Source organism: Chiloscyllium plagiosum, unplaced genomic scaffold (assembly GCF_037043375.1).
Source record: "Chiloscyllium plagiosum isolate Xiang-an unplaced genomic scaffold, Cpla_swu_hap1 HiC_scaffold_10, whole genome shotgun sequence".
Lineage (NCBI taxonomy): Eukaryota > Metazoa > Chordata > Chondrichthyes > Orectolobiformes > Hemiscylliidae > Chiloscyllium > Chiloscyllium plagiosum.
Genome location: NW_028270148.1, coordinates 31,186,263 through 31,199,063, shown reverse-complemented (window position 1 = coordinate 31,199,063; position 12,801 = coordinate 31,186,263). Strand labels below are relative to the sequence as shown.

The 12,801-nt window shown below is 39.8% G+C and overlaps 1 protein-coding gene across 9 annotated transcripts in view; it reads left to right on the top strand.

Moving 5' to 3' along the window:
- Window positions 1-12,801, top strand: part of LOC122552711 (CAP-Gly domain-containing linker protein 4-like) — a 433,681-nt gene that overhangs the window by 184,416 nt on the left and 236,464 nt on the right. For all 9 annotated transcript variants that reach the window (XM_087991246.1, XM_043695605.2, XM_087991245.1 and 6 more), the window contains one exon: window positions 864-987. In XM_087991246.1, the coding sequence (XP_087847372.1) occupies window positions 864-987 (124 nt within the window). The remainder of the gene's footprint in view (window positions 1-863; window positions 988-12,801) is intronic.

The following is a 12,801-nucleotide window of genomic DNA, read 5'->3' as shown; positions in this document are numbered from 1 at the left end:
ATCCCAATGCATTTTAAGACACCAGCTCCTCCTCCTCTGTATTATGGACATTTTTTCAAGGTGTCGCTATTTATTTCCCTAAGTTCTCCACGTTCCATATTCGTCTCCACAATAAACACTGATGCAACATGCTCATTTAGTATCTCTCCCATCTCCTGTGGTTCCAAACATAAGCAGCCTTGCTGATCTTTGAGGGATGCAATTCTCTCCTTAGTTACCCTTTTTAGATTAGATTCCATGCAGTATGGATACAGGCCCTTCGACCCAACAAGTCCACACAGACCCTCCAAAGAATAACCAACCCCCCTACATTTACCTTTGACTAATGCACCTAACACGATGGACAATTTAGCATGGCCAAATCACCTGCACAATTTTGGATTGTGGGAGGAAACCAGAGTACCTGGAGTTAACCCACGCAGATACGGGGAGAATGTGCAAACTCCACACAGCCAGTTGCCCGAGGCAGGAATCGAACCCGGGTCCCTGGCACTGTGAGGCAGCAGCGCTAACCACTGAGCCACCGTTGTATTTGTAGAATCCCTCTGGATTCTCCTGAACTCTATTTGCCAAAACTATCTAATTTCCCTCCTAAGTATACCTCTACAGCCTTTATATTCCTCTAGCAATTCAGTCAATCCCTATATCTGACATATACTTCCTTCTTAGTCTAGACCAAAAGCTCATTTTCTCTAGTCATCTAGCATATTTTGGTCTGTAAAGTTTTCTCTTGTTGCATCCATTTTATGAAGTTCAGTTTCTATCACATGGCTGTTAAATTCCAGCTAGTTGTGTGGAGTGCATAAAATCAAACACATTTTGTGTTATCTAAATCTTATTATTATTATTGTCTAATTTTATAGGTTATTGGTATGGGATTGAATTGGATAAACCCAATGGCAAGAATGATGGCTCTGTTGGAGGAGTACAGTATTTCACTTGTGTGCCAAAACATGGAGTGTTTGCACCTCCATCGAGAGTTCAGAGGTAATGAATATTAATTTGTGGCATTGAGATTTCTCAGACATTGTTGAATTGGGAATTTGATTTGTATCATTAATTATTTGAATTATTTGGCAAATTATGTTTTGAAGAAAGTCATAGTAGCCATTTACACTTCTTTATTTCCTAGTTTTGATACAAAAGTGGCTGACTTAGCTGAATTTTCTAAATGTTTTTGATTCATTCGTGGAAGGAGAGTGTCATTGACTAGGCCAGCATTTATTGCCCAGCCCCAATTGCCCAGAGGGCAATGGCCTTCCATAAAGGAACCAGATGGGTTTTCCCCCAATAATCAACCATGGATTCATGGTTATCATTACACTCTTAATTTCAGATTTTCATTGAATTCAAATTCAACCATCTGCCGTGACAGGATTTGAATCCGGGTCCCCAGAACATTACTTGGGTGCCTGGATTAACAGTCCAGCAACAACACTACAAGGCCATCACCTCCCCAGTTCAATATGTAAACTTTATCAGTTAAAATTAGTCTCTCTGCATATATTAAGTTGAGAATAAGCATAATACTGAATGTAGTCGAGAATGTGGTGCTGGAAAAGCACAGCAGGTCAGGGCACAAGCTCTCCTCATTCCGGATGAAGGGCTTGTGCCCAAAGCGTCGATTCTCCTGCTCCTCAGATGCTGCCTGACCTGCTGTGCTTTTCCAGCACCACACTCTCAACTCTGATCTGCAGCATCTGCATTCCTCACTTTCTCCTAATACTGAGTGTAAGCTAACATCAGTAATTTATTGAAGACACTGCACCCAATTTAATGCATTGCATTATGATTATCATGAGTATCATTATGTTGTATATTTTGAAGTTTGTATTTTATCTATGTTTCTGTTGAGCATAGTAATGTTTCTCCCCATTCCCTTCCTTGGACACCAAACTTGACAAGAGGGAAGACTAAAGGCCTGTTCTCCAACTTCTACTAGTATTCAAAAAAACAAAGAACTGCAGATGCTGGAAGTCAGAAACAAAATAAAAGGCAGGTCTGGCAGTATCTGTGGAGAGAAAGCAGATTTAATGTTTCAGGGTCATTGACCTTTCTTCAGAGCTGAATACCAGTTTTCACTTGCCTTTTGGGAAGTGTCAGCAGTCTGGGCCAACTTTCTGTGCATGTGTTACTCTTCATCCATCTGTCCATCCATCCATCTGTCTGTCCATCCATCATTCCGTCCACCTATTCATCCATCCATCCACAGCTCCCAAAAATGAAATAAATAAAATTAATAACTGTGTAAGTAGAAACAGGAAAGCAAGGGAACAAACTCAATCACTGAATGATTTAACTGGTGGTCTAATACCACATAACAAAGCCTCTCATAATTTCACATAAATTGGCTAAAAGCAATGTGAAAACAGTATGTAGATTTCTTTTGAAATCTAGTTTGTTCCTTATGTTCAGTTGACTTTGTGTTATTGTTTTTCCACTAAATAGCCTGTGAACACATTGACAGATAGCTGCCAGAGTAAATATAATTATTTTACCATTGTTTGCAACAATGAAGTCATATGATATTTAAATTGCTTTACAAAGTCAATACAACATTGCAATTTTAGGGAATGTTGGCAGATTTACTTTCATTTGTAATATTAATATGTAATGGTTTTTAAATCGGAATACACCTAAATTAATGTAAGACACTCCACAGATGTCTAATCAGGTTGGTCACAGGTTTGTGGCAAATTTGTGCACCAGTCTTATCAGGTTATCCGTGGTGAATATGGCTTTTGTGGCACTGTGGTTGTGCCTCTACTTCTGACCCAAGAGGCCATGGTTCAAACCCACCTTCCCCAGATATGTGTTACAACATGTTCAAACAAATTGGTTAAAACTACCAATTTGTGGTGAACTCTATGCGTCTGTTATGGCTTTGCAGGCTACATGATAATCTCAGTGAAAAGCAAGATCAGCTGGCTCACACACCAACTGAGGCCCTTATAAGAGTTCAAGGTGGGGTAAGGCAATTGCAGTTGCAAATTGTGGTGGTTCCTGACGCCACGTAAGTTAAGGAAGATGAGAATTTAATGACTGCTGGTTTGGTTGCTAAATATCTGAAGAAATTGATATGCTTGATCAAGCTGTGTGCAATACAATCAAATCAACAATAAGTTCCTTTATTAGAGTACACAATGATCCTAACAACTGTTTCAGCTGTTGATAAGCCTTTGTAAATATGGTAAATAGTGCACTAAAGGCTCAGAAAGCACCTAGTAAATGAGACCTTTACTTTCCCTTTTCACACCAGTGAGATGAGTGCGCACAGTCCAATCTCCAGACCAATATTTTCACTCAAATAATACAATGATGTTCCTGTATCACTGTATTTATTGCTTATTATACAGTCAGCTCACCAGATGGTGAATGAGTCTCCAAACTACATGGTAATGCAATAAAGTCAGCTGTATACAAAGATAAAAGATAAAAAGAATAGCAGCAAGGAAGAACACATGCTGATTATTTATAAGTGTATAAAAGGTCAAGTCATCAAAAATAAAGAATTTAGATTTCATAAAATGGTGATCAAGTGATCAAGAGTATCTGGATCTGACACATAGGGCATTTAGTAACCAACTCATTGCAATTTAAAATTCTGCATATTTCATATTCATTTCCTACATTACAAGATTTTCAAAACTTAATTCTGTATTTATAATTAATGTTATACTAACTTTTGTTAATATAGGACAGATTTTTTGGAAAACTTGACAATATGAAGATGACAATTAAAAGAAAAGCATTTACAGTATATTATAGGAAGGTTCAGCAGTTGTCTTTTTGTATTTTTCAGTGCCACCTGGACCTCAGTCTTAATACAATAACACAATATCAGATATTATGTGCCAGTGTTGCGTTAATTCTGCCACTTGCCTTCCTTCCCCAGGCCCACCAGGCCAAACGCCCCCTCATGTACACTCTACTGTCCGTGGAATCTCATCTTCTTCACCTCTGAGCTCATTTTTTCCATGTGACTTTTTTTCTGCTTCCGCATTCCCAGTTCTGACCAAACTGTTGATCACTCAGTTTCCTTTCCTGATTCCCATATCAGCTGCTTTTGTCAGCAGTTCCCATTGTTTGCACAATGTTCTCCTGTCCTTCCAATCTAACATCAGTGATTCCACCTCAAAACACACATCTTTGACCCCTCTGCTCTTACAAACTACTGCCCCATTTGCAATCTCCTTTTTCTCTTTAAAGTCCTTGAATGTATTGTCATCTCCAAGATCAAGATCTTTGTTCCTACAAACCGATATTTTTCATGCTCCAGTGAAGTTTTCATTCTGTCTCCCCACCGCTCTCTCTCAGCAGAAACAGTCGTTATCAAAGTCCCAAATGAAGTTCTGTGTTATTGTGACTGTAGCAATTTATCACTCCTCATCTTCTCAATCTATTGCTCAGTCTTTGACAGAGTTGACAATATCATCTTTCCCCATCCTTCTACTTCGTCATCCAGTGGGGTGGAATTTGCCTTTCCTGGCTCCATTCTCTTCTTTTGAAGCTTAACCAGAGAATTGCAACAACTTCACTGCTCACTCCTATACTGTTATTTTTGGAATTCTTCAAGAATTTGCCCACGGCCTCTCTATTTCTTGTTATATGTTTCCATCAATTATATAATCCGCAAACTCAGGTTGCACGTGACAATAACTTTATCTCACCAACTCTGTTGACTGATCTACTGCCTCTGATACATCACACTGTCTGTTATCCAATATAGAATAAGCAGAAATTCCTACTAAGTAAACATGGGCAAGTCTGAAGACTTGGGCAGAATTTTAACATATTAATCTCTGGTGCAATGGTGGCACAATTTTCCAGTTGCATAATTGACATCCCAATTAATGTGTCTTCTGGTTGCTCTTTACCAGAGAAAACCAGTAAAGAGCCTGCCTTTGGGCTCCTTGATCAGTTAAGGAGATGGGAAGGATAACATTGCAATTCTGTCAAAAGAACTGTTTCTGTTTGATGAGACCCCAGCATGCTTCAGAAAAGCTTGCCAACATGAGGATTTTGAAGTTGAAGAACCAATAGCAAAAAAAGATAGACATGGAAAGACTATTCGCTCCTGCACCTCCATCCTAACCACCCCACTGAACTCACAGGTCTATGACTTTTACCTGGAGATTCTGCTGTTTGACTAAGGTATAGGCAGCTTTCTCAAGTACAGGAGGAAGAGACAACGTCTCCAACCAACCAAGCATGGAAGGAAATTATAACCAGTGTGTGATCCTTTCAACCTGGAGATGATGCATCAGAAGAATTGAAGACCTCAGGAATGAATGGTGTAACATCTACAGGAGCCAACCTCCATACTCTGACTTGCCCAGAATCCTCCCTTACACTGCACCTCAGGTCAACCCACCTTATAACTCACCTTCATGCCTCATTGTTACTTCTTACAAATGATGTGCTTTTCTGGTTACAATCTATTACAAAACTCATCTGCCTGCTTTCTGTCCTTGCAGAAGACAACAAAGAACAACTCAGTGGCTCAAAGGAAGCATAGAGGTGATCATAAGAGACAGGCAGCTTTCAGCCACTGGCAAGTGTCCAGCTGGTACCCTGAAAAGGAGTTCATGGTCTAGGAGAGTACAAATTGTAACACCAAACAGCCATAAAAGCCTGAATTTCCTGAGGCTCTGGTGCAGACTTGTTGAGAGAACTAACCTTCTCTGCAAGTAGACTGTAGGTTGGTGGTTTGGCCTCATTCCAGCTGGATCTTGATGTCAATAATATTTACCTTGTGAGTGGGATCTGTGGCTGTGCTGCATCTTGCACTGCTCTTGCTACTGCTGGAACAGTTTTCCCCCTGTCCTTGATGCCCAGCAAAGTCCAAAGATCAAATTGCATAGGCTGCTTTCATGTCATGCTGAAAGCTGATAGTAGGGAAGTTCAATTGAAAGTGAGCAATGTGCTGAACAGATGAAGTCCTGCCGAGAAGTTGGCCATCGCTGACTAAGCACTTAAAGCCGCTGAGAATGTTGTGAACAACAGCCTTGCACCTGATCATGCTTATAGCTCTTCCAGAGAACTGATCAAAGCCTTCACAATTTTTCACCTCCACCAAAGAAGCTCTGCTTACTGTGCATACACCCTGGAAATCCTGACAATTGACTGACAGGTCAGGAAAATGTCTTGAGATTGCAAATCCAGAATTCAGTGCAAAATAATTTGCACTCTCCACACTTTGATTCACTGTGGCAGCAGTATGTATCATATATAAGGTGCACTGCAACAACTTAGCAAAGCTTGTTTAATAGCACCTTCCAACCTTGCAAACTCTGCCATCTCAAAGGAAAAGGGCAGCAGCTGCATGGGACCATCACCACTTGCAAGTTCCCTGCCAACCCACATACTTTTCGAACTTGAAACTCTATTGTCATTTTTTTCAATGTTTCAGGGTCAAAATACTGGACCTCACGTGGACTGCAGGATTTCAAACAGATGGCTCATCCCAAATGGTGATTAGGGATAGACAGTAAATGCTGGCCTCGCCAATAACACTCACAGCCCATCAGAGAATTATTTTAAAAGATCCCTCCAGGGCCATTGGCTGCCATGACACCAAATCCTAAATTAGGGAGAAATTACTTCCAGATATCTCTCTGCCTCTTCACCTCTCTCCAAGACAATCCTAAAAACCTATACCATTGACCAATATTGTTGTTATCTGCCTCATATCTTCTTACGTGGCTTAGTAGCAAAAATGTTTGATTGATAATGCTCATTAAGCATCTTGGAACACTGATAACAAATTAAGAGCAGGAGTAGGCCATTTGATCCTTGAGCCTGCTCTACCATTGGGCGGCACGGTGGCACAGTGGTTAGCACTGTTGCCTCGCAGCGCCAGAGACCCGGGTTCAATTCCCGCCTCAGGCGACTGACTGTGTGGAGTTTGCACATTCTCCCCGTGTTTGCGTGGGTTTCCTCCGGGTGCTCCGGTTTCCTCCCACAGTCCAAAGATGTGCAGGGTCAGGTGAATTGGCCATACTAAATTACCCATAGTGTTAGGTAAGGGGTAAATGTAGGGGTATGGGTGGGTTCGCTTCGGCGGATCGGTGTGGACTCGTTGGGCCGAAGGGCCTGTTTTCACACTGTAATGTAATGTAATCTAATTTAATCTAAAGATCATGGCTGATCTGATGTTGCCACAAACACACATACTTGACTCCCCTAAATACAAATATTGTAAATGCAAGGAGTTTATTTTGCTGTTTCTGCTTCACAATGTTATGAAGCTATATTATAGAGTCATAGAGATTTAAAGCAAGGGAACAGAGCCTACGGTCCAATTTGTCCGTGCCGACCAGATATCCCAACCCAATCTAGTCCCACCTGCCAGCAACTGGCCCATATCACTCCAAACCCTTCCTATTCATATACGCATTCCGATGCCTTTTAAATGTTGTAATTGTACTAGCCTCCACCACATCCTCTGGCAGCTCTTTCCATACCCGTACCACCCTCCGTGTGAAAACGTTGCCCCTTAAGTCTCTTTTATATCTTTCCCCTCTCACCCTAAACATATACCCTCTAGTTCTGAACTCCCCCACCCCAGAGAAAATACTTTGTCTATTTATCCTATCCATGCCCCTCATGATTTTATAAACCTCTATAAGGTCCCTCCTCATATTCTTATTTTCTTAAACAAAGTCAAAATAAGAGACTGAAATTCTGAACAGAATATAGGTTTCAACTTTAAAAAAAATTACATTATAAAGAAGTTTCAATCAACTAATTAATTATCTTCGAGTATCTTATGTGACAGTGATGTGGTTTTTCACATGATCCAATGTCATATGGCTTGAGCATCACATGATGAAACTCCAGGAAAGCCTCCAACCAGAGGCTTAATCGTCACTCACCTTTCTAAATATGCCCAATATATTCATTTTACAGTGATACAGTGGTGACTGTACATGTTTATTAGTCTTTGTTGGATAAGAGTATTTCAACCCCCCACCCCCTGCCCCAAGAGGGAGATGCATACACAAAATTACATTTTCCACAAGAATGACTTCTATAAACCACTGGTGCTACTTATGTGTCAATGTATTTAAGCTTGAATTTAGCTAGCTTTAGTTAAATTTGTAACTGTTTCCATCTTACTGTAGATTTTTTTGCAACATTTTTATTTCAAGGCTTTCACTGTGTTACGATCAGTTTTGATATTCAAGCAGCTTATGAAGTCAGTTACTGCAGAGAGAGAGGTTAAGAAAAGTTATTCTCCTTCATTCAGGGTTTTCAATTAAAGTTAAAGTAGTGAAAAATGAACAGCACAGCATTTCAGTGGTTCATTTCTCAATAAATGGTTCACGTGTTTGACCATACATACCTGTGGAGTTCCTTTTCTGGATGAAGGTGGAAGAAAATGAGGTTGAAAGCAAGGTCAGTTGAGATGGTGTGAAACATCTTCAATCCATATCTGCTTAGGACATGAAACTGGGACTTGATTAACCTAGTGTCAAGTAAATAGTGACATCATTGAATAGTGGAATTCATTGCCACGGAGTGCAGTGGAAGCCGGGACGCTAAATGTCTTCAAGGCCGAGATTAATGGATTCTTGTTGTCTAGAGGAATTAAGGGCTACGGGGAGAACGCTGGTAAGTGGAGCTGAAATACGCATCAGCCATGATTGAATGGCGGAGTGGACTCGATGGGCCGAATGGCCTTACTTCCACTCCTATGTCTTATGGTCTTATGGTCTTAATAAAAACAGAAAAGTTACTGGTTACAATTTAAAGGAAAATCAAAAATACAAAACTGTTTTTGCCTGATGTGATTCTCAAATTAACCATGATAAAATCGTTAGAATACATTTAATGTTTTACGGGTCACATATTTCTTGGGCTGTTCACACTGGATTGTTTTGTCATGTAATATTTTTAAGTCTTTCATTCAAATTAAGGGTATTGCACCGGCATCATCTTAATGACAATACTGAATGTTTTGAGAACAACGCTTAGATCTTTGAAGTGCTTGGCATTGAGTTGTTTTCTGAACTCTGATTATGTTTTCAGAGTAGTGTGGATGAGCACTTAGAGACAATTGTTACTTCAGTAGGCAGTGATCCATTCAACAATCAGCATGTGGGTTACCCTGGCGATTCCAACATGTTGCAAATTGTGCTATCAGGCAGTCAAGCAGATACCAATTCTAAGTGCAAGGACGCATTCATTATGTTTTATAATTACATGGCAAGGAAAAAAAAATGAAGTTCCTAAATCAATAAAGCCCAGTATTACAACATCCTTTATACCACTTGCCCACATAAGAGCAAGCAACATTGCACTTTTGAAGTATTATTAGACAAGTAGTTAACATGTTCATGTTAAATTCCTTTGTGAGTTATTTTATCAGCTATTGTAACTTACTTATTATTAGGCTCAATAATAAACTTATTAATATTGATCCTTACTGCTCTAACATTTGTATGCTAATATTAGAATATAACATCAAAAATTCTGATTTTAATATTGGTCAAGGTGAACTACTCCAGCTCTTTGTATACTTTCACTGTTTGCTGTTCAACATAATTAATGCATAAGTGCTAATGATGTTTATAAAATATATCTTTGGAAGAACATATTGCAAAAGCTTGATCATTAATTCCTTTAGAAAAACATGCTTTGAGGTAACTAGACTAGAGACAGTAGAAATTATTAGATGTCTTAGCAAGTTCAAGCAATTAGCCATTGTTGGATGTTTATCATCCGTAGACGCCATCTTTTATCTTTTAGACCCATGTATGACATTCTGAAATTGAGATGTTACTTTTTTTCCATTCAGAGGATAGTATGCTTGTCTCTGAGGCAGAAAATTGTGAGTTACCACTATTGTGATAGTGCCGCATGAGCAGTCGAATGTGCTACATTTAAGGTCCAACTTCTATCAAGTTGTGGGTTTGAATCGCTCCACTGTCAAATTTGCAGAAAATGGTCCCCACTAAATAAGGTTGACAGTGTATAATCTGGTGAGACATTGACCTAATAATCTAGAGACCCAGCTAATATTCTGGCAAAAATGAGGGTTGCAGATGCTGGAGATTAGCATTGAGAGTGTGGTCCTGATGAAGGGCTTTTGCCCGAAACGTCAATTTGCCTGTTCCTTGGATGCTGCCTGACCCGCTATGTTTTTCCAGCACCCCACTCTCAACTCCAACATTCTAGCAACCCCAGTTCAAATTCTGATATGGTAGATGGTGAAATTTGAACTCAATGAAAATCTAGAATTAAGAGTCTAATAACCATGAAACATGGTTGGTTGTCAGGAAAAATCCATCTGATTTACTAATATCCATAGGGAATGTAACTGCCATTCTTACCTAAATTAGCTTACATGTGACTCCAGACCTACAACAATGTGGTTGGCTCTTAATTGCCCTTTTGGCAATTAAGGATGAACAATAAATGTGGGTCTAGTCAGCAATACCCACATCCTATGAATAAATAAAAAAAGCCAAAGAGGTTTATAAAATCATAAGAGTACATAGATAAGATGAATAGCCAAGGTCTATATTTCCCTTCAAAATCTCATCATTTTCCCTTCCTATGTTGTTGGTTCTAATGTGTACAATGAGCTCCTGCTGGTCCCTCTCCCCTTTGAGATTGGTCTGCACCCTCTCTGAGACATCCTTGATCTTAGTACTAGGGAGGCAGCACACCATTCTGATTTGCTGCCGGCCACAGAAATGTCTGTCTGTCCCTCTGACTGGAGAGTTCCCTAACACAATCGATCGCTTAGAACCCAACGTACCCCTCATTACATTAGAGCCTGTCTTGACACCAGAAACTTGGCTAATTGTGCTACATTCCCTTGATAATCCATCACCCCCTACATTTTCCAAAATAAAATACTTGTTTGAAATGGGGATAGCCACAGAAGACTCTTGCACTACCTGCCTACCTTTCCTACTTTTCCTGGAGTTAACCAACCTATGTGACTGTATCTGCGGCTTTTCTCCCTTCCTATAACTGTCATCCATCACACCCCCTTGCTCTTGTAAATTCTTCATTGCCTCTAACTATCACTCCAACAAATCCATTTGATCTGATAGTATTCGCAACCAATGACATTTACTGCAGATATAATCCTCAGTAACACGTAATCTCTCTCGAAATTCCCACATCTCATAGGAAGACCATATCACTCTACCAGAGGCCTTTTTTTTCCCTTCTGATCTACGGTCCCAAAAAATAGCATTGTCTTATTGCTCTACAAAACTTTGCTCCAGGCTAACTTAATACTTACGGCTTATATTTTTAAAACTTAATCAAGAGATAGATCTCAATAAAGCATATAATCAAGAAAGAACCCACTCAAGATTTACAGCAAGGCAACACTTTAAAAATTATACACTTTTCTGTTTCTGTGCTGTGGCCTTTCCCAAACAGGTTCCTCCAAGATCAGTTGTGAATTTCACTGTTTGTTAAGTTTTCCTAGACTCAATCTGATGTCCAGTGATACATGAATTCAAACATCAAATGCAGTAACTGCACATATTCACTGCTGTGTCAGTTAGCAATATGGGTTACTTTCTCTCTCTCTCTCTGTCCTGCACTGACCATGTGCAGCCTATTTCTGTCCTTCTCCCTTTTAAAAGTGCCATTGTTTTGACTTGTTTTTCTCCAAAGTTCGAAAACAATGCAACAGCATATAAAACAGTAATTGCTGCTCCTGGAATTCGAGGAAATCGCTTCTAACAGCTAAAAGACCTCAAAAAACGAGCAGCCTGTTACAGCCACAATTTTTTTCCAAAGATGTGCAGGTCAGGGGAATTGGCCATGCTAAATTGCACACAGTGTTAGGTGTATTAGTCGGGGTAAATATAGGGTCGGGGAATGGGTTTGGGTGGGCTTCTCTTCAGAGGGGCAGTGTGGACTTGTTGTGCCGAAGGGCCTGTTTCCATACTGTAGAGAATCTAATCTAATCTCCTTGGAGATATCCAGTAATTTTGTAAGGCTCCATGTAAATAGAGGCTTTTCATTCAAGAAGTAAATGAATCTTCATCATTTTTCCTAACTATCCTGCAGACTTTGTAACCTGGTATCAAGTCCTGACAATCTTGCAACATATCTTTATGACGGTTTGGATGCCATTTTGTCCAGGTTAAGTTTGTACCTAGAACAGGCTCAGTTTCTTCTTTGTAGTCCTTCTATTTATATAAATAACTCTTATTTGGGCTGCATACCTAACCTGTCTTTCTGCTTCAATGTTTAACTCATAAGGTCCCTAATCCTCTCTCCTGTTTTAAATGCTTTACATTTTTTAGATTTTACTTTGCCTGCAGCGTGTAAAACACAACTTCCACTTGTTATTCCACTGTCTTTCATTTTGTTTATTTTTAATCTTTTTCCTCATGAGCCCTCTCCTCATTTGCTATTGTGAAATCCTCATGAGCATCCTACTTAGCTTTCCTACTTGGACCTTGATCCCAGCCTGGTTCAGGTAGAAATAGACCTGAAGATTAAGTTATTTTGTATTCCAATGCTGGCTCTTGCAGTCTATAAAGTGAAACTATTCTTTTTCAAACCATTCCTTCAATCATTTGTCCACCTCCCCAGCCTGCTTTTCCCATGCCAATTTGAATGTAGTTTAGGCAATACTAAGGAGGTTACTCACTCCCTGTATCATCCCTTCCTATAATTTAGCTCCTAATTATCAGTAGTCTCCAAACAGGATCACCTGCCTACTTTTTCTTATGTTGTTTGGCTCAGCATTGCCCCAAGAAGGGCTTATGCCCGAAACGTCGATTCTCCTGTTCCCTGGATGCTGCCTGACCTGCTGTG